The sequence below is a fragment of the Physeter macrocephalus genome, chromosome 20 (assembly GCF_002837175.3).
Source record: "Physeter macrocephalus isolate SW-GA chromosome 20, ASM283717v5, whole genome shotgun sequence".
NCBI classification, from domain to species: domain Eukaryota; kingdom Metazoa; phylum Chordata; class Mammalia; order Artiodactyla; family Physeteridae; genus Physeter; species Physeter macrocephalus.
Window position 1 is genome coordinate 54,133,473 of NC_041233.1, and position 22,589 is coordinate 54,156,061.

General features: G+C 39.4%; 1 protein-coding gene across 9 annotated transcripts in view; it reads left to right on the forward strand.

The window, feature by feature from the left end:
• The first annotated feature begins 1,419 nt into the window (after positions 1 to 1,419).
• The window catches only part of LCOR (ligand dependent nuclear receptor corepressor), a 130,391-nt gene continuing 109,221 nt past the window's right edge, over positions 1,420 to 22,589 (forward strand). The window contains exons 1-2 of one of the 9 annotated variants that reach the window (XM_055081285.1): positions 1,420 to 1,523; positions 2,540 to 2,613. Coding sequence is in view for 4 of the 9 variants with exons in the window: in XM_028481623.2 (XP_028337424.1) it covers positions 2,163 to 2,269; positions 2,540 to 2,613 (181 nt within the window). In the remaining 5 variants the exon portion in view is untranslated. The other 8 variants (XM_024121480.3, XM_024121481.3, XM_028481623.2 and 5 more) reach the window with 8 other exon arrangements.

The following is a 22,589-nucleotide window of genomic DNA, read 5'->3' on the forward strand; positions in this document are numbered from 1 at the left end:
TGGTTTTAAGATTTGCAGGGCTGAAGGTGCCTTTCTATTCATACATCTCAAACCCCTCCTACCCAAGAGGCCCACCTAGTCTATCTCTTTGTGGATGGACACGCCACTCCACAAGCGCCTGGTTCAGAGAACCAGGACCACTGCCTTCGAAAAGACAAAAATCTATACTCCAATGGGATCCTTGATGTCAAGTATTTAACGACTTTGTTTTACCTACTACAGTAATTAAAATTAAGTCTTCAAATTTAAATTTAAATATCTAAAAGCAGGAATGCACCATCCTTAATCTTAAACCCCAAAAGCAGGAAAGAGGTCAGAATCCTAGGGTACTGGGCCTATTGGTAAAGAGGGATCTATGTTGTTTTTCCTTTTGGTTTTGCATTCCGCTCCCTCTCCTCCCGCCCCCGCACTTTCTCCTTTCCTTTTTCACTCCATCTTTTTTCTCTCTTTTCTCTTTCTCTCCCAAATAACAGTCAAGTAATTAAGATCATCACCATGTTTAAATGGAACAGGTAGTGCCCTGCACAGGGTGATTTAATTATCCCAGGTTTTCACCTGAAAATCCCCTTCTCCATCGAAAATATTTCTCTTTGAGTTCTTTCCTGAAATATTAAGCCATTTTCCAACACTCTGCTTTAATTATTGTTAATTAAGCCTTCTTTCGAAATACTATTGTCACTTTAGGACAATTTTTTAAAACCCCTTTCCACACAACACAGGAGGGGTTCTGAACATACCAATTTTAGAATTTTGCCTGTGATCAGCCTTGCTAATAGAAAACTCCTGGTTTTAAAATATTAACTTAAAACGTTTGATTTCAATTTTTTACTGGGTTTACGAATGCCGGCTGCCTTTCAATGACTTAAAACGTATCCTCACCTTTGAAAACTCTAGGGCTCAGTGCCTCCACGGGCATCCAGGCATTTATTCTTAATTCTGCTTCTTAAATAGGCTCCTGGGAGGAGCGGTTTCGATCTAGAAGTTCAGGGAAGCAGTTACCACAGAACTTGCAACAGTTGGTGTCAGGCGATAGGCAGGCTGGAAGTGATAAATGGGGCTGGTTTAAGAAACAAAAAGCCCCGGGAAGGGAAAGGAAGGGACAGCCGTGGCCTTGGGGGCTGTCAGCACGGGGCCGGTAGGGCCCAGCTCCGGCCGCGGGAAGGCGCCTTCCTGGGAGGCCAGAAGCGGCGGCCGCCGCGGAGACAGCAAGCCGGGAGATCGCGCAGCGCGGGGTGCGGGGCGGGCGCGCGCCCAAGCCGCCCCCCGGGCCACGCCGGGGCCACCGCGAGGTGAGGCCGGCCCTGCCCCCGCGCCGCCCCCGGCAGGAGGCGCGACGCCCAGGCCGCGGGTGCGTGCGCGGCCCCGGGCGACGCGGCTGGGCGTGCGCGGGGCCGCGGCGGAGGCAGGGCCGGGCGGGCGGCAGAAGATGGCGAGGGTGTGTAGGCGGCAGCAATGCTCCGTTGAGAGACGCGGCTTTCGGCAAGAACTGGACTCTTGGCGCCACAAGCTCATTCACTGTGTAGGTGAGACCCTCCTCCGGCTGCCTTCGGCTCTCGGGCTACCCCGCCGCCGGCCGCCCGGAACGAGGGAGGGAGCCGGGAGAGAGCAATTGCTGCTCCGGCCCGCCCGCCCTCTAAGGCTTGGGCGTCCCCCTCCCCCACCCCCCGGAGTGCGGGCGCGCGCGACCTCCGGGCGGGCTCTCCTTGCTCGGTCCTGAGCGCGCGCGCGCCGGCCCCTCCCCTCCGCGCGCCCTCACCGGGGCGGGCTCTCGGGCGGGAGCGCGTGCCCCTCCTCTCCTCCCTCCTTCCTTCCCTCCTTCTTTCCCTCCCGGCCCGGCGCCACAGCTGGTTTATTGTGGAGGCTCGCCGCGCGCCGCTGCCACTGGACCGGTGGCGGCGCCGCCGCAGAGCCCAACGCGAGAGCTGGGGGGCGTGCTTGGCCGCGACTCGACCCCCTGGCTCCTCTCTGGCCGGCGCCTTCCGCATCGCACGCCGCCCCTCCCCCACGTGCCGCGGCGGCGCGCGCCCCTGTCCCCGCGTGCACGGGCGGCGGGCGGGCGCCCGGCGGTCGGGCGTGTGCGAGGCGTGAGGTGGAGATGGGGGCGGAGGGAGCCGGAGCTGTCACAGGCCCCGGGTCCGCCTGACCGAGCCAAGTGGGGTGTCATGGCCGCGGGGGGCAGCGGCTGCACTTCCTCTGCGGGCGGCGGCGGCGGCAGCGGCCGGGGAGTTAATCCTCGACGCTCGGGTCGGTGTGTGTGTATTTGTGTTCGGTGTGTTCGGGCGGTGGGAGGAAGGGGGGTGGGACCGGGTCCGACCGGGAAGCCGGAGCAGGGGTCGCTCTTGTCCTCTCCTGGGGGATTTTCCGGAGCCGCCGCCTCGCCGAGACCCTCGTCCGCCGCCCGCCTCCCGGACCTCAGGCCGCCTCGGGTGGCTTTTTCCGTGCGGGCAGGAGGGAGTGTGGACGGGGTCGCCCCGGGAGGGGCCGGGCGGCCGAGCTGCGCCTCTCACACTGTGTGTTTTGTCTGTTTTTCTCTCCCAAGGTCCCGTTTCCCTCTGTGCGGCGGCCGGCGGGACCATAAGGGCTTAACTCATATATTTAACCCCCCTCCAAAAAGTAAGTGGCCCGTGTGGTGTCTCCGCTCCGCCCGCCGCCCCCTAGCCCGAGTCCGTCCTGTGTCTTACTCTCCTGTGCTCCAGCATTGTTATTTCCCCATCTTTGCTTTGGTGTTGCTGATGTGTGGGGAAATGTCTCTTGTCGTCCTCCGTCCCCCCCACGCCCAGTCCTCGGGGAGGCCCAGAATTCCAAACCGCCCCCCACCCCCCCCCGTGGGGAATGATCTTGGTCTTCCCAACAGAATCTAGGAGATTCTTTCCGTTCGCTTGGGCCCCTCATCCCCTCCTTCCCGACAGGGTTTCGTTGGAAGGAATTATGCAAATCCTGCTTTCTGGTGTCCATTCAGCGGCAATTTCATGCGGTGAGAAGTTCTCTTTGTTGTGCGAGGGGGAGAACAGACACTGATTTAATAGACATATCTGTTGGGGGGAAGGGTAGAGGGGGTGTGGAGAAGCTCAGTTTGGAAGAATTACAGCACTTGGTTAGCTCAGTGTCTTTGTGTTTGAGCTTTCTGGCTTGACAGGAGGGTATGCCCCTTACAATGTCCCACAAGGGATGTTTTCTATAATAGATTAAAAAACAAAACTGAAACTTTAAACAAGTGAAAAATAAGGTAACCTTTAGTTAGAGAATATAAACCTTTCCATTTCTGCGGTGTTTCATTATGAAAATGTATGTGAATTTTGTTAAGGGTTTAGACTGTACTATCAAAATTAATATAGACAACAATGCTTTACAGTATCTGATATCACTTTGGTTGTCCACAGGTCAAAAGTATATTTTAAAACATATACTTGTGTAAACAATAAAGGTATGAATCCGTTTTTTGGTGTAATTTGTCTTGTGGATATATTTGAAAATTTCCCTCCTGCCAATCCAAGCCCAGCTCTGCCGTCCAGGAATCAGCCTTTTGGTTATTAGTTATCATTTACTCTGCTCTGTCTCTGCGTGTTTTATTCTTTGAAACCTATCTTAGGTTTACTAAAATGTTACATCAGCTTTAGCACTTTTTGAATTATGTGTTATTTGTAATTATGAGACCTTATAAGGCATGTAGAGGTTTTGAGAATCATGAAATTAATGAGTTTTCAGAGTTGTGAGTTAATACAAAATCCTGAAATTATTTCGAAGAATTTTTAGTTGTTGTATTTGTTTCACTTTTTAAATGATTGGTCTTTTTTTTCAGTAGGTCTTTTTAGTTTTTAAAAGATTTTGAAATTGAAAACTATAACCCTATAGATTTCTTAAATTACTGTTGCTTTAGTTTAGATGGTTGTTGATCTTATTCTGATTCTTTTTGCTTTGAATCCTTGCCTTTTGCCTCAGGCCCCCTTTTTATTAGTCATTGCTTAGTGTTAGTGGCGAGTTACTGCTGCTTGACAAGACGTTTTTGTTTTTTTGATTTTGGGGTTTTTTTTTTTTAACTAATAAAATCCTTCTGTAAGTATCTGAATTGAATATCAAATTTTAGATTCTTTTTTTGAGGGAGAATTTTAATCTAGTAATCAGTTTTCTTTAAAAGCATTCTGTTAACTCCAGATCTCCACTTTCGAGGTAGTAAAGTTCAGGAGATTATTTAGAGTCCAGAGTGCAGATCAGTATTTTAGTCTGAGCAGTAATATATAGTTGATAGTCTCCCAACTAAAATCAATTTAATTGCGTCTCATATTTTCTCTCCTATTGTATGTAATTTTGTTCTTTAGGAAAAGAGTTCTAAGTAAGTCAAATATAGTGTTAACTTTCTATATATAAGAGCGGTGGCAATGATTCTTATTTATATATAATCCAAAAGGAAACTCTGTCACTAGCAAATGTAATAATTCCTCTTTTATTTTAATGGATTGGTTCTGAACAGTTAACCTTCTATTCGATTCTCTTCACTGATTAAGTTAATACTTTAGGGTCATTTGGTTCCTAAGTAATACTTAATTTATAGCAGTCTTTGGATTGAAAGTGAATTCTCAGTCATTTCCAAAATCTAATACTCCCTTCTACTTTATTTTTTGGAGGGGGGTGAGGGTCAGGACTGTAGAGGTAGAAGTGAAGGTGTTTGTGTTTCCATTATTAGGTTTTAGTCGAATTGGAGTTAGCAGGTTCAGACAGTGATTATGATCAAGATGGATATTTGGTAACCAGGTGATTATTGAGTCCTCTGGGACTAGAATGATATTCCATTCTGGGAAGATGGAGGTTCTCTCTGTTGCCTAATATGATGTAACCTATTGCTTGGCTGCTCCTCATCTTTGCTATATTCTCGAAAAGCTCTTCACAACGTAGGGGAAGTTGTGATTATTTCAGCTTAGCTCTAACTTGGTGGAAAAAAGATAGCAGGATGAGTCTCTGACTTAACAGAGAGTTATTTCAAATTGCCCTAATTCCCTCAAATATGCTTATAGCTGGAGCAGTTCTAGGAAGCATCTGAATAATGCCATTTTTTTTTAACCTTATGGGGTTACACAGGATGGCCTGGAATTCCTTCCAGAGTGAGAATTAGGTATTCAATGTCTGTGGGGACTTGCCACTTCTGAGTACTTGCCTAATCACTTAGCTGCTTGTACTAGTGCTGTTTTTAGGCTCGAGCAGCGGTTAGGTAAGTACATAATTACTTTATTTAAATATTTATTAAGCATCTGTCTAGTATTAGTCACTGTGGGCAAACAAAGATATTGGGGAAGCTGCCTTAACATTCAAGAACTTTTATTAGTCCTAAGAAAAAATATAGTGTATTCAGTACAAGGCAAAATGTGCCATATGATAGTGAAAGCAAGTGCTGGGGGTGTTTGGAAGTGAAAGAAATCACTTGAGGTGATAAAGAAAGGCTTCATGAAGAAGGTCGTGGATTTTTGCTTCATTTTGATAAAAATGGAGAAGGCATTCCTGTCATGTGAAACAAATAAGCAAAAGTACAAAAGGACAAGAGTGAGTTGTCTGTTTAAACTGCAGTCCAAGATTGGTTTAGGGAATGTATAGGTGATAAGTTTGGAGAGAGAGATTGTTGGATTTTCTAATGCAGGTTAAAAAGGGGAGTCTCTTTGTTAGGCAACTTGGGGTTTGCAACACACCTCTCTCCTTAGCTCAGGAGAAGAATGTTTCCTTTATTTAAGGATTCCATTGTAAAATTCTACAATAATGATGTTGGTTGTATTTTTAAATCACCTTGGCAGAGACAATATTGTTATCCACAGCAGAGTCTCTTCTAAGTAAGCTCATTTGGAGGTTGTACCTTATTCCATTGCACAAAACTCGTTTTCGAAGTTGCCTAAAATCAGTGGCATATTCATTCATTGAGTCCCCTTAGTTTTGGGAAATTTTCATCCTTTAGAGGTTGGATTTGGTATTTGGAAACAGAAGAGAATATTTTCTGCCACAAATAAAGGTATATATAAAATAATGAGATTGGTGTTTTTCCCTGCCTTGCAAACTGGCTCTGAAAGCTCAGCAGAGGGGCTTGATTTGTTCTGATGTGCCTCTGAACTTCTCTCTTGATTCGTATTTCCTTTATGTCCACCTGTCTGCTGAATGGAATCTGGATATGGGTAGATGTGAGTAAACAAAGCTGTTATTTTTTGTAGTTTCAAGTTAAAGACTTGCCATTACTACCCTCCACATTATCTTTACTCTATTTGCAAATATTTAAAAAAATCTTTTTACTGTTTGTTATACTTGCACATTGTTTTTGGGATAATCCCAGTGTGAAATATTTGCTAATTTTATTGACTGTCTCTTGTATGTAGGAAGTATCCCAAGTCCAGTGGTCCATACCCTGAATTTTTTCTTTTTTTAGTTGAGATATCATGTATATACCATAAAATTCACCCTTTTAATTCATACAATTCAGTGGTTTTTAGTTTATTCACAAGGTTGTGCAAATATCACTAATTCTCGAACACTTTCATACCCAAAAAAGAAACCCTATACTCATTAGAAGTCATTTCGCATTTCTCCTATGACCCAGTCCTTGGTAACCCCTAATCTACCTCTGTTTCTGTGGATTTGCCGATTCTGGACAATTCATATAAATGTAATATTATAATATGTGGTCTTTTGTGTCTGGCTTCTTAGCATGTTTTCAGAATTCATCCAGGTACTGGCATATGTCAGCACTTTATTGCTTTTTATGGCTAACTAATATTGCATTGTATGGACATACTATATTTTGTACATCCATTCATCAGTTGTCAAACGTTTGAGTTGTTTCCACTTTTTGCCTGTTATGAAGAAGCTGCTGTGAACTTAAGCAGCATTATTCCTGTGGACATTTGTCTTTTCTTTTGGGTACGTACTTCAGAGTGAACTTGCTGGGTCATATAGTAACTTTTAATGTTGAGGAACTGCCAAACTGTTTTCTAAAGCGGCTGCAGTATTTTACATTCCCACCAGCGTTGTAGGAGGATTTCAGTTTCTCCACACCCTTGCCAACACTTGTTACTGTCCGTCTTTTTGGTTATAGCCATTCTAGGGGTAGGTATGAACTGGTATCTCGTTGTTTTGATTTGCATTTCCCTAATGACCATTGATGTTGAGCATCTTTTCATTTGCTTGTTGGCCATTTGTATATTTTCTTTGGAGAAACGTCTCTTCAGATCCCTAGCCTATTTTTTAAGTTGAGTTATCTTTTTATTGTTGAGTTGTAGTGTATATTCTGGATACTAGACCCACATCAGTATATGATTTGCAAAAGTTTTTTTCTTATCATACCCTCAATTTGAAAGTAGTTAGATCAGAAGATAATCTGCAGCATTATTCCTGTGAAGGGAATAATGGATGTTGTAATGGAGTGATCAGAATCAACCAGAATTACTCAGGAAAGGCTTCCTTAAACATCCTTTTCCATGAATTATTAAAATTGTTATTTGATGGAGTTTTGTAATAGCACAGATATACTTTGCTATCCAAATCTTCTAAGTTTTTGCCTTTTTTTAGTGAGGGTTCATATTTCAAGTTCAAATAATGTGGTAAACCATGTTGTTTGAATCTGTTCTATACCTGAGTTTTGGATAGTATATAACCAAGGTTTGGGTGGAGAAGGATATCTTTTCTCTATATAGACATTTTGTCTGAATCTATTCTGTGTCTAGTGTTAATGGTGTTACCATCTTATATCTGCACAGCACATTTTATATTTTTTTAGAAAACTTTTACATTATTTTATTGTCTTTATTTAGAAATGTAGAAAATTAAAGATGGGTATTACAAAACTATCGGTCAGTTGGGAAACATTGAGTAATAACTCTTGTTAAAGTAATAAGGGGATTTCCTTTAGCATAAATGCTTCCCTCTTATCCACAGAAATAATTTTATGATATTTTAATGTTTGAAATAGTTACCTAAGTTCTCAGGTAAAAGTAGAATACAGAGCTGAACTTCTCCAGAAACAGACTTTTTAATTTAATTTGCTTCAATTGCTGTATGAAATTATATTGTAGTTTTCTACCTCTATTAATGATGGTACACATCAAGACTAACTTTTTGGGTTAGAAGCTGTGAATACCAGTATTATTTCCCATGAGAATTATTATTATTGGAAAAACTGTTGTAGGATGAACATTTTCATTTTCGTTGTTAATACTAGATAGTCTGTGACTGCTATTTGGTCTCATGATTAGCTTATTTTTCATAAGCTCTGAGTCATTTTATTATCATCATTATTAATAAATGATTATTGTATATTTTTTTCTTATTAGTTGACTTTTTAGAGATTTCCAGAGGGTAAAGGCATGTTCTCCCTCTCCTAAGCTGCCAATATAAAGGGGAAGAAAAACTAATTTAAAAGGATCTACAGGGGCTTCCCTGGTGGCGCAGTGGTTGAGAGTCCACCTGCCAATGCAGGGGACACGGGTTCGTGCCCCGGTCCGGGAAGATCCCACATGCCGTGGAGCGGCTGGGCCCGTGAGCCATGGCCGCTGAGCCTGCGCGTCCGGAGCCTGTGCTCTGCAACGGGAGAGGCCACAACTGTGAGAGGCCCGTGTACCGCAAAAAAAAAAAAAAAAGGATCTACAGGTTGTGTGTTGCTTGGTAAAAGAAAATCCCACATCTGAAAATGTGAATGTACTACAAAAAATGTATTTTGTGTTACAACAGAATTCATCTCTGATTTAATATAAGAAACATGCTCCACTAGTACATGTAGAATTATTATTGGTTTATACAAATTTCAAAAATAAGTGTACCATGTGTGTAGAGGAAGGAATTGTTGAATTTGTTAAATTGAGCCATGCTTAAGTTCAGTTTGATGCTCTCTTGTTTTTCACGTATTTTTTATTGTCCCCAATGCATGGGTATTTTTCTTTTTAATTAATTTATTTATTTTTGGCTGCATTGGGTCTTCATTGCAGTGCACGGGCTTCCCATTGCGGTGGCTTGTTGCAGAGCACGGCCTCTAGACGCATGGGCTTTAGTAGTTGTGCCACATGGGCTCAGTAGTTGTGGCTTGCGGGCTTTAGAGCGCAGGCTTAGTAGTTGTGGCGATTGGGCTTACTTACTCTGCGGCATGTGGGATCTTCCCGGACCAGGGATCAAACCCATGTCCCCTGCATTGGCAGGCGGATTCTTCACCACTGCACCACCAGGGAAGTCCCAGTGCATTGGTATTTCTGGGCTTTTACCTGAATGCTCCCCTTCCTCTCAGTCAATGTAGGCATATTTTCTAAGCCATTTGTAGGTATTTTCCTCTATACCTACCCACAGGATATTCTCCTATTCTGTTTTACCTGTCTTTCCATCTTTTAGGTACATGATTTGTCAAAAGTAGAAGGGATGCTAGAACTTGTCTTCTTGTCCAACCATATTAAAGGGAGAAAGAATTTTTTAAAAAATCTTTCATTTTTGAAAACTTCAAACATACAGAAAAGTAGAAAGAATAGTATAGTGAACACCCAGCTACATCAACTAATGGCTGTTATTCATTCCCACAAGTTTATTTTGAAGCAAATCCCAGACATCATATTTAGTATTGAATCTTTTTGTAACCTGCTTGTATAATGTCATCTCCTTGTTCCCACCTCCCATCTCCATCAAGTGGTTCATAAATTTGAAGAAATGAGATATTATCTAAATATGGAGAAGACTGGTTGTTGTTTTGTCTTATTAATATTCCATAAGAGCTATCATATGTTGAGTATTTACTATGTGCCAGACAAGAGCCCTTTGATGTTAATATCTGTTTTACAGGTGGACAACGGAATTTGGAAAGATTAAGGATTTCATTTATGGTCACTCAGCTAAAGAGTGGTAGACCTGGGATGGGAATTCAAAAGTCTGTGCTATAAAACATTAAAGCATATGCCCTTTTTTTAGACTTTCTTATTTAGTTCCACCAAGTTGCCTTTTCTTTCTTTGTTTCCTACTACTGATGGCTTACTCAATTTATATTACAGTAAAGAATTCTACTCATAATTTTATCATAAATGGTAGCATAATTCTTTAAATACCCCGACCTAAAATGTCTTGCCCTCTTCTCTTCAGTGTTATGGTCTAGTTTGTCTATCCTTTTTCTTCTCAAATTTTTAGTTTTGTCAGAGCTAAGTAGGTTTGAGCTGAATGCTTCCACTGACTTAGTTTTCCTTCATACATTGCTAGACTGGCCTTTCTTCACCATTGGCTGAGATCTGAGCATAGGTTTTGAAGAGGAAAGATAGCAAAGAATATCCAGGTGATCCTGGGCCTTAAGCTTGGTGAACCTTCCACGTGGACCAGCTTAGTTGACAGAGCGCTTTGAAATTTGTAACAAAAGCATTATAGTAACAGTGTGTAGGTACCTGGCCTTTCCTTCTATTCATATCCTTCCCAGAGACCTCAGGTGTGGACAGAGGGGCGAACAGGGTAAAGCAGATTGATGTCAAGATTCACGATTCCTGGATTTTAGTCAAATGCTTTTTGAGTTCTAACTTCCTATGACTTAGATTTGGCACTTGGTTATAAATGTTTCAAAACGTGATGGAAAGCGAAGTTGCTGAGTAGTGTATAATTGCTGAGAAGGGGAGGGAGCAATTTGGCAGATTTTTAAAATGATACGCTAGTTTGGTAATTCAAGCATCACCGGTCTCAGACTAATGCTACCTTAGTAGATACAGGAAGATGTGACAAAAGTAAGTGGGAGAAATTCCCATCAGAATAAAATGGGAAGCTCTTTGCCTTCACTAAGAATAAAAAGTGAGAGGAACATAAATATCTGTGAATATGTGCCTGTGTTGAAATGTGGCTTTTTCATTGCATGGTTAATGATACTAATACTAATCTTGTCACATGTGTTCGGTTATGTGAATTTTCATTCAGCTAGTAAGGAAACTGACGAAGTTTATCTTGTATAAACAGGCATTGATTTAATTTATTTGATCACAATAAAATGATACTTTAATCATGGGTGGGCTAAGAAGTCCATAAATCTTTGGGAATAGTTATTGAAAAAAACCTTTAAGCTGGTCATTTTTCTGAGTGTTTAATGTAATTAATACATCTTTAAAAAATGATTTAGTTAATATACCCCTACGTAAAACGATCAGTGTGTTAATATTTTACTTATTGTTTATCTATTGGAAACCTAACAATTACGCTTAGCAGCATTTTTATAATACTTAATATGTTAGATACCCTATCTAGAGCTGGTTTTTGTTCTGGAAAGAGAATACATCAGGATAAAAATAGTGAAATAATATGGATTAATTTCTAACAATTTTTTGAGAGGTACTGAAGTTTTGCTGTATGACTTTTTTCAAAAGGAAAGCAGGTATGATTAAAGTGATAAGGCTGTGTACCATGTGAGACTTGTACAACCAATGTTTATTTGTATATACATATATTTTCTATGCATAGATTTTTACTGTGGAGTATTTACTAAAATAGATTTTGGCATGTTAAAATAAACAGGCATATACAGCGAGTCAAATCCATATAGTCTCTTGATAACCATTTCAAGACCCATGGCTTATGGCTACAATCTTATCTAAAAGATAACATTCCCTTTCTCCCCTTTCTCCTTAGGCAAAGAACTTCCGTTTAATTTTCATGTAACGTATCCAAATCAAAGATTGTTTTATTTTATTGGTGATAGGCAAGGGTAAATTCATAAATGGGGTAAAGATAAAAGAAGAGAAACTAGAATTTTCCACATTAAGTGAGAAGACTTTAGGTAGGAATTATAAGAAGCTGTAAACCTATGTGGGACTTAATTTTTGTAAAAAATAAGTAGGCCACGTAAGTGATAGTCCAACCTGAATGAGTTGTTTTGGTCAAGACTATTAAACTATTAAGAAGATTGAATTATCCACAGTTTTTGATCTTTTTAAACCAAGGGAATGTAGATTAATGGAGAAGAGTATTCTGATATAATTACATTGATAAAAAATGAGCTGACGTTTGTGGTAAAGACAAGGAACCAGAGATGTTGATAACCCAGACAATTTTTGCCTTTTTTCCCCTTTTCCTGAGAACTTAAACTTTATTTTGGAAAAAGTGGAAGCTTTGTTATTGTTAAATGATTAATAAATATTTATGTATGTATGATACTACTCGATAGGAATTATTTGTTGAAACCATACGAAGATGTCTAGGTAAAATACCTTTAGAAATTGCTCTACCTAATTCAGCCAATCCACATTTTGTCAGATATTCTTTAGCAGGTAATCCAGAGGAGATCAACTGATTTGAGGAATATGAGTGTATATCCAGTTATAAGCAGAAAAGAAGGTAAAGAATAAAGGCTATATTAAGAAACAGGAAGGATCTGTTGTCAAGTCATGCTGCTGCTAATGTCTGGTTTCTGTGACTCAAGAACAGAAGTGTAAGTAATGATGGTAATGATGTTGTTACATATAACTGGATTGTGAAATAAGCAGCACACTTGATTTTTTAAAAATTTTTTTAAAATAAATTTCTTTTTGGCTGTGCTGGGTCTTCATTGCTGCGAGCGGGCTTTCTCAAGTTGCAGCAAGCGGAGGCTACTCTCTCTTACTATGTGCGGCTTCTCATTGCGGTGGCTTCTCGTTGCAGAGCACTGGCTCTAGGTGTGCGGGCTCAGCAGTTGTGGCACACGGGCCCTAGAGCGCGTGGGCTTTAGTAGTTGTGGCGTGCAGGCTCAGTAGTTGTGGCTCATGGACTGTAGAGTGCAGGCTCAGTAGTTGTGGCACACGGACTTAGTTGCTCCGCGACATGTGGGATTTTCCCAGACAAGAGATCGAACCTGTGTCCCCTGCATTGGCAGGTGGATTCTTAACCACTGCGCCACCAGGGAAGTCCAGCAGCACACTTTAAAACTAGATGCTGAAAGGATACTTACTTTCAGATGGCAGAATTTGCAGGAATTTCAGATGTTTGGTGCAGTATGGATTTGGTACAGTCTAGGATTCTGCCAAGAATCAGGAATGAGTAACTTGCTTTTGCACGAGGTAGCTTCTCATTCACATTTCTTCCCTACTCTATATATGTCCATTTTTCTTTATACACTTTTCTTTTTCTCTCTTTTTGTTCATGTAACATAAATTGATATATGTTTGGAATACATCAAATGAGAAGTAAACTGAATTAATATAAAAAATAAATATGTATGTATTTTAGTCTGGGGTAACAGACATCTTCAGAAGCCCATGCAGATAAGAATGACTTTAGAAGTAGAAAAATGGTGGTCATAGTTAAGAGAATGAAATTCACTAGACAGAGGTAAGGGGTGAAATACATTCAGTAAACTTTTTTTAGTGAATATTTTTAGCTCTATTTGCGTCACTGTTAAGTTCATAAAACAGTTTTATTTTGATACAATGCAAATAGTTTTGTCTCTTCTGTGGCTTTCGCTATGAATTTTAAAAAACTTAAGGGGTGCAATCTTTCTTGAAGTTAAGCATTAGTTCTTCCATTTTTTTTGAAGAAATTAGTTTTATTTTTTAAATTTATTTTTTAATACTGAATGAAAGATTTTTTTTTTTTAGTTTTTATTGGAGTATAGTTGTCTTACAATGTTGTGTTAGTTTTTACTGTACAGCAAAGTGAATCAGCTGTATGAATACATATATCCTCTCTTTTTTGGATTTCCTTCCCATTAGGTCACCACAGAGCACTGAGTAGAGTTCCCTGTGCTATACAATAGGTTCTCATTAGTTATCTAATTTATACACAGTATCAATAGTGTATATATGTCAATCCCAATGATTGTTTAAATCTTTATGATTCTCTAAATTCTTTAGTGCTTTACAGTTTTCAAGTTTCACACATGTGATTTCATATAATTCCATAACCCTTTTTTAAATCCCCTACCCCTATATTGCACCTTTGCTCTCCCCACTGGTAACCACTAGTTTGTTCTCAAACTGAGTCTGCTTCTTTTTTGTTTTATTCACTAGTTTGTTGTATTTTTTAGATTTCACATGTAAATGATATCATATGGTGTTTGTCTTTCTCTGTCTGACTTATTTCACTTAGCATAATGCCTTCCAAGTCCATCCATGTTACAGAATGGCAGAATTTCATTCTTTTTTATGGCTGAGTAGTGTTCGTTGTAGATAGATAACACATCTTTTTTATCCATTCATCTGTTGATGGACTTTTTATTTTACGCCACGTCATATGAAGAATATTTGAACTTATAGAGAAAACAATGTTAAAAAATAATTTTAGACATGAATTTAAGTGCATTTCAAATATTAATCATATCTATCTAACCCTTTAAAGATTGTATCTTGGTAGGATGGAAGAGGTGATTAAGTGTACTCTGCATTCAGAAGTTTAATTCCTCTCATTAGTTCTCCAGGTGTTTACCACATTCAGAGGCTCATTTTGAAAATACTTGCATATAATAGTAATAGTAGAGGTCCATTTTGGAAACACTTGCACATTAAAACAATAATAAAAGTTGGGTTTGAGTCAGGCAGACCTGGGTACACATTTATCTTCACACTTTTACCAGCTATGGGATGTAGAGAGAACTAATTTCAGTTTATTCCTATAGTAAATACAGTGTAGGATGGTTGTGAGAATTGAGAAAGAGGCAGAGAACTTTGTCTTTGCTTAATAAATAATAGATCACTTGAAAAAAAAAACTGTTGAAGCTGATCCATAGAATTTGCTCTTTGGATATACTCTTAAAATAACACAATTTAATTTCTTTTAAACATTTTTTGTAATGTAGAACAATAATTGTTCTCTCTGGATTTTAAGTTGCACTGTGTTTGGTCTATCCAAAACTTTTACATATTTACAAGTTCCTGTAATGGTCTGGGTGATGACATTTATGTATGATTAACATTATGACATTTATTGGTATATCCTACAGGATAGAGTAGCAAAAAATACTCAATTTTTGTTCTTTGCCAGCTAAGAGAACCTACTACATGTTTTTTCTTAGGTTAAAAAGAAATAGTAGGTTTTCTTAGGTTAAAAAGAAATAGTAGGTTTGCTCTAGGTTAAAAAATGGTTGCATCTTGGGCAGTGGAGTGGAATGGAATGGGAAAAACCTCAAGGCAGGAGCACTGGGTTCTGGCATAAGTATGACTACAACTGTATGATTTTAAGCAAATACATCACTTAATCTCTCTGCATCTTGGTTTCCTTATTTGTAAAATGAGAACGTCTTGGAGAGCCTGATTACAATATTTCAAGAAAAATTACTGTGTTGATTTTCACCATTGAATAGTTTGGGGATGGTTGACATGAAATCCATTAGGAAATAGAATATTCATATGGTGTATAACAGGGCGGCAAAGCTAAACTAAATAATGCGCTCAAAGATGTTTGTCTTAAAAGACACATGCACCCCAGTGTTCATTGCGGCACTATTTACAATAGCCAGGTCATGGAAGCAACCTAAATGTCCATCGACAGACCAACGGATAAAGAAGATGTGTGGTACATATATACAATGCAATATTACTCAGCCATAAAAAGGAACGAAATGGGGTTATTTGTAGAGATGTAGATAGACCTAGAGACTGTCATACAGAGTGATGTTAAGTCAGAAAGAGAAAAACAAATATCGTATATTAACACATATATGTGGAATCTAGAAAAATGGTACAGATGGACCTGTTTGCAGGGCAGAAATAGAGACACAGATGTAGAGAACAAACGTATGGACACCAAGGGGGAAAGGGGAGGAGGGATGAATTGGGAGATTGGGATTGACATACATACACTAATATGTATAAAATAGATAACTAATGAGAATCTGCTGTATAGCATAGGGAACTCCACTTCGCTGTACAGTAGAAACTAACACAACATTGTAAAACAACTGTACCCCAATTACAAAAAAAAATGTCTTCTAAAATGTTCATGAGAATAAAGACTTCATCTTTAAGTAGAAAGCAGGATGTGTAAGGAATGGGCAACAGCTCCTCAAACTCATGCAAAATACATAACTAACTTTTCTCACTAAATATTAGCTAAACACTCACAAGGTGAGAGGAACTTAGTCTCATTTAGCTAATAATAGTTATATCTGCATTTCATATAAAAAGATGTAAATGCATTTCCTTTTGTTTATTCAATTTTTTTTTTTTTTTTTCAATTCACCCATTTCTCCCACTCACCACCCCACCCCCTACTCTTGGCAGTCACCAGTCTGTTCTCTGTATCTGTGAGGTTGGTTGGTTGGTAGGTTGGTTTGTCTGTTTGTTTGCTTGCTTGTTTGTTTTAGGTCTAACAGAGATCATGTAGTATTTGTCTTTCTCTGACTTATTTCATTTAGCATAATGCAATCAAAGTCATCCATGTTTTCACAAATGAAAAGATTTTGCTCTTTTTTATGGCTAAACAATATCCCAGTGTGTGTGTATTTGTGTATACACACACACGATTTTTTTATCCGTTCATACATCAGTGAACACTTAAGTTCTTTCCATATCTTGGGTATTGAAAATAATGCTGCAGTGAACAGGGGTGCATACATCTTTTTTTTTTTTTTTTTTTTTGGCCACGCTGCATGGCTTGCAGGATCTTAGTTCCCTGACCAGGGATCAAACCTTGGTCCTTGGCAATGAAAGCATGGAGTCCTAACCACTGGACCTCCAGGGAATTCCCCACATACATCTTTTTGAATTAGCATTTTTATTTTCTTTGGAAAATACCCAGAAGTAGAATTGCTGGATCACATGGTAATTCTCTTTTTAATTTTTTGAGGAACCTTCATACTGTTTTCCACAGTGGCTGAATCAATTTTCATTCTCACCAGTGGTGCAGAAGGGTTCTTTTTTTCTTAACATCCTTGCCAACACTTGTTCATTCTTTTTTTTTTCCAAATTTATTTATTTTTGGCTGTGTCGGGTCTTCATTGCTGCACACGGCTTTCTGTAATTGCAGCAAACGGGCTACTCTTCATTGTGGCGCACGGGCTTCTGATTGTGGTGGCTTTCTCATTGCAGAGCATGGGCTCTAGGCACGCAGGCTTCAGTAGTTGCAGCACACGGGCTCAGTAGTTGTGGCTTGTGGGCTCTAGAGCACAGGCTCAGTAGTTGTGGTGCACGGGCTTAGTTGCTCGGCGGCATGTGGGATCTTCCCGGACCAGGGCTCGAACCCATGTCCCCTGCATTGGCAGGTGGATTTTCAACCAGTGCGCCACCAGGGAAGCCCCGTACACTTGTTATTTCTAGTCTTTTTGCTAGTGACCTCTCTAACAGATGTGAGGTGGTATCTTATTGTGATTTTGATTTGCATTTCCCTGATGCTTAGTGGCATAGAGCATCTTTTCATGTCCTGTAGCCATCTGTAATGTCTTGTTTGGAAAAATGTCTATTCAGATCTGCTCACTCTTTAATCAAATTGTGGGGTTTTTTGTTGTTGTTTTTTGCTGTTGAGTTGTATGAGTTCCTTATATATTTTGGATATTATTCCCTTATCAGATATATGATTTGCAAATATTTTCTCCCATCCATTGACCTATGTGTCTGTTTTTATGCCAGTACCGTGCTGTTTTAATTGCTATAGCTTTGTAATATAATTAGAAATTAGGAAATATGATGCTTCCAGCTTTTCTTTCTCAAGATTGGTTTGGCTCTTTGGGGTCTTTTAGGTTCCATACAAATTTTAGGATTGTTTGTTTTATGACTGTGAAAAATGGTATTGGAACTTTTAAAGGGATTGCATTGAACCTGTATATTGCTAATTTGTTTTTCTTAGAGTTTATCATTAATGGATAGAAACACAACAGATTTTTGTGTATTCATTTTGTATCCTGCAACTTTACTGAATTTGTTTATTAAATCTAACAATCTTTTGATGGAGTCTTTAGGGTTTTCAATATCATGTCATCTGCAGGTGGTGACAGTTTTACTTCTTCCTTTCCAGTTTGGATTTGTTTTATTTCTTTTTCTTGCCTAATTGGTCTAACTAGGATTTCCAATACTGTGTTGAATAAAAGTGGTGAGAGTGGGTATCCTTGTCTTGTTCTTGATCTTAGAAGCTTTCACTTTTTCACTGTTAAGTGTCATGTTACCTGTGGGCTTGTCGTATGGCCTCTGTTATGTTGAAGTACGTTCCCTTTATACTTGCTTTATTGGGTTTTTATCATAAATGGATGTTGAATGTTGTCAGATGCTTTTTCTGCATTTGTTGAGATGATCGTATGATTTTTATTTTTCATTTTGTTAATGTGGTGTTTCATGAACCATCCTTGTATCTCTGGAATAAATCCCACTTGATCATGTTGTATGTATTTTTATAGGTTGTTGTCTTTTAATGTATTGTTGAATTTATGCTGACGTTTTGTTGAGGATTTTTCCATCTTTGTTCATCAGGGATATTGGCCTGTGTTTCTTTTCTTGTGGCATTCTTGTCTGGTTTTGGTATCAGAATAATGCTGGCCTTGTAAAATGAGTTTGGAAGAGTTCTCCTTCTGTTTTTGGGAAGAGTTTGAGAAGGATTGTTATTTATTCTTCTTTGAATGTTTGGTAGAATTCACTAGTGAAGGTGTCTGGTCCTGAACTTTTATATGTTGGGAGGTTTTTTTAAATTACTGATTCAGTTTCCTTATAGTAATCAGTCTGTGCACATTTTATCTTTCGTCATGATTTCAGTCTTGGTAGGTTAAATGTTTCTTGGGATTTACCCATTTTTTGTAGGTTGTCCAATTTGTTGGTGTGTAATTGTTCATAGTAGTCTCTTATGGTCCTCTGTATTTCTGTGGTATTGGTTGTAATATCTCCCCTTTCATTTCTGACTTTAAGTCCTCTTTTCTCTTGATGGGTCTAGCTAGAGGTTTGTCAATTTTGTTTACCTATTCAAAGATATAGCTGTTGGTTTCATTGATCTTTTCTACTATCTTTTTTAGTCTGTATTTCATTTATTTCTGCTTACCTCGTTGTTTTCTTTCTTCTGCTTACTTTGAGCTTTGTTCTTTTTCTAGTTCCTACCATGTCAAGTTGGGTGTTTGAGACTTTTTATTGTTTTTCGAGGTAGGCATTAATTGCTATGAACTTCCCTCTTAGAACTGCTTTTGCAGCTAATTATTGTAATCTTAGTGCTTACTTCTTTTGTTTTTTAACCTTCCTAATAGCTTTATAAGTGATTAATCCACTACCATTTCTATACATATTTACCTTTTCAGTGAGATTTAGTCTTCCATGTGTTTTCTTGTTACTAATTAGCACCCTTTTTTTCAGCTTAAAGAAGTCCCTTTGACATTTCTTGTAGGGCCAGTTTAGTGGTGATGAAAAATTTAGCTTCTGCTTGTTTGGAAAATTCTTCATCTCTCCTTCACTCTGAATGATAACTTTTCTGGGTAGAGTACGATTAGTCGGAAGTTTTTCTTTTAGTACTTTGACTGTATTGTTCCACTTCCTTCTGGCTTGCAAAGTTTCTGCTGAAAAATCTGCTCATAGGCTTATGGGGCTTTCCTCATATGTAACAAGTTGTTTTTCTCTTGCTGTTTTTAATATTCTCTCTTTTGGCATTTTAATTATAATGTGTCTTGGTGGACTCCTCTTACTTGCAACTCTCTGGCCTTTCTAGGTCTGGATGTCTGTTTCCTTCCCTGGGTTAGGGACGTTTTCAGCCATTATTTCTTCAAATAAGATTTCTGCCCCTCTCTTCTTTTTCTGGGAGCCGTATGATGTGAATATTAGTTGATTTGATGCTGTCCCATAAATTCTTTAAGCTATTTTCACTTTTTTTCATTCCTTTTCCTTTTTGCTGTTCTGATGGGGTGAGTTCCACTGCCTTGTCTTTGAGTTGACTGATCTTTTATTCTGCTTCATTCAGTCTGCTGTTGAACTCTTCTAGTCTATTTTTCAGTTCAGTTATTGTGTTTTTTAGGTTTGTGACTTCTATTTGGTACTTTCTTTCTTTTTCCATCTTTTTATTGAAGTTCTCAGTGTTCATCCATTCTTCTCCCCAGTTCAGCAAGCATCTTTATGACCATTACTTTTTAACTTTGTATCAGGTAGATTACTTATCTCTGTTTCATTAAAGTTTTTTTCTGAGGTTGGGACTTCCCTGGTGGCGCAGTGGTTAGGAATCTGCCTGCCAATGCAGGGACATGGGTTCGAGCCCTGGTCCGGGAGGATCCCACATGCTGCAGAGCAACTGAGCCCGTGCGCCATGGCTGCTGAGCCTGTACTTTGGGGCCCACACACCACAACTACTGAGGCCTAGAGCCTGTGCTCCGCAACGGGAGAAGCCACCACGATGAGAGGCCCATGCACTGCAACGAAGAGTAGCCCCAACTCACCGCAAGGAGAGGAAGCCTGCACGCAGCAACGAAGACCCAATGCAGCCAAAAAATAAATTTAAAAAAAAAGTTTTTTTCTGAGGTTTTAGCTTGTTTTTCATGTAGTCAACTCTGGATTGCCTAGGCAGTTTGGCTGCATTTGCTTTGTGTCTGGGGATGAGCTGGCTGATGTAGGTTGGCATAGTTGGGATGACTGCAGCAACTAGACTGTTCCACCTTTCTCAACCTTTAGCAGGCTACCTTGGGTCTGTTATGGCATGGCAGAAGTACACAAAGCAAGCAGAAATAATGAAGCACTTTTTCAAGCCTCTGGTTTGTAATGTATGCTAGTATCTCATTGGCTAAAACAAATCACATGATTGAGCCGAGCGTGATGGTGGGAGGGTGTTGTAAAGTTACATAGCAAAGGGCCTGGATATATGGAGGAATGAAGAATTGGGGCTGTTTGCAATCTATCTTTGGAAACAACAGTTTCATTTTTTCATGTAAGTGTTCATGATAGTAGATATTTATCAAGTACACAGTATATGCTTAACATGTCTCATTTAATAAGTACAATAACATGCAAAGAGTGTGATAGCTTTTTTTTTTTAACTATGAAGAACAGAATTAGAATGATTAAATGATAAATGTGATGGAACTGATGGTTTGAATCTGGGAGTGTCTGACTTCAGAGCTTATAGGCTTTTACATAATTGTAGTCATGTAAGTTAGATTTTTAGTTTTCCCCCTAAGTTTTTTCTCCCTTATTTTGGGGAATAAGGATGTGTGTGTTTTATCATGTATTCTGTACTGCATATCTTGTTTTTTTCCTCCCAGAATCTTTTCCCTTGTCTTTCAGTAGCAGTACCTTGGTTTTCCTTTAGGGAGCCACTTTTCCTAACATTCTTGAGTTCAGTGTGGTTTGGATGAGGCTGACTCACTTCTGTGACTTATGCCTGGCCATTGGTCACAGTGAGTGAGTGGTTCAGGGATCAGCCTTGAGACTGGCTGGTGGCAGTCTTGGGAAAGATCTTTTTTTTTCTGGTGTAGCTAAGCTACTAGCCTATGAGCAGGAAGCAGCTGCCATGTGGGGAGAGCCTGCCTGTGAGTGAAGTGGTGTGCCTCTGTGTAAGACAACACAGCAATGGGGAGAGAAATATTGCTGTGCACTTGGATCTACCTGTTCATGAAAGGAGCTCTAAAAAGCCTTTTTGAGTCAATACCTATCTTTTTTGCTCAGGCCTATTTAGTTTGGGTTTACTTGCAACCAGAAGTCCTTACTAACACTTTTTTTAAGTGCCAGAAAGACTATATCTCTTTAAGGGGAGTAGAAAATCAATAGCTTACTATGGGTAAGCAATGTAAAAGCCAAATTCTCTGGCCTTATGGAAATGGGGAGTGATGATTTGACTGGGATGATACTGTACCAGAAAGGAACATGACAAGGTACAGCATGGGGATTTAGTAAGTTGAGAAAATAGACTCACTACTATAAGGCATTCACTTCTTTCATTCTTTCTTAGTGAATTCTTCAGTAACCTTCCTGAGTACCAAGTACAGTATAAATATATAGAGAGTGCCCATTTGGGTGTTAAAGAGTTTGTTTATTTTATTTTATTTTTTTGCTTATTTTTATTTTACAACACATTTTTCACTAAGAAACAGCATTGTAATTATTGGTTCATGATACCAGGTCAGCCCACAAACATGATTTAAGTAAATTGAAGGGTTTAAGTAATGTATTCTTGAAATAAAAAGAACAGACATCTATTCCCAACGCCATCTCCTGGTTCTTTTTATTATCTGGAGATGTTGAGATCTTGAATTCCAATATGCCATTATCCCCACATGTTTACATCTGTTATCACATGTAATTTAATGTTCATAATAACTTCACTAGCTGGGTATTATTTTAATTTTGTATGTGGTAAAACAACTGTGTGGATTGATGCTACTACAGATTTATGGTGTCCAGTCTCAGCTGGACTCTCAGCACTGGGAATTCTTTTTGCGTATTCTTGGTCAGTTTCTATAGCTTAACCACAGTAGCTGTCTTTTAGCTCCTGTGCACTCCTGCTTCTCACTCAGCTAATGATCTTGTCACCTACAGAACAATGAAATTTGAGGGTATGAATGAATATTCCCCCAACATTCCCCTCACCCCTAGGACTACTTGGGACAAACTCCTACCTAAAGCATTGTTTCAAAGCACTGACCACATGAGATATCTGTAAAATTTGAAAATTTGGGGTCCTACCTCAGATTTGCTGAATCCAAATCTTCTTAGGTGGGACATGGAAATCTTTTTTTTTTTTTTTTTTTTTTTTTTGTGGTATGCGGGCCTCCC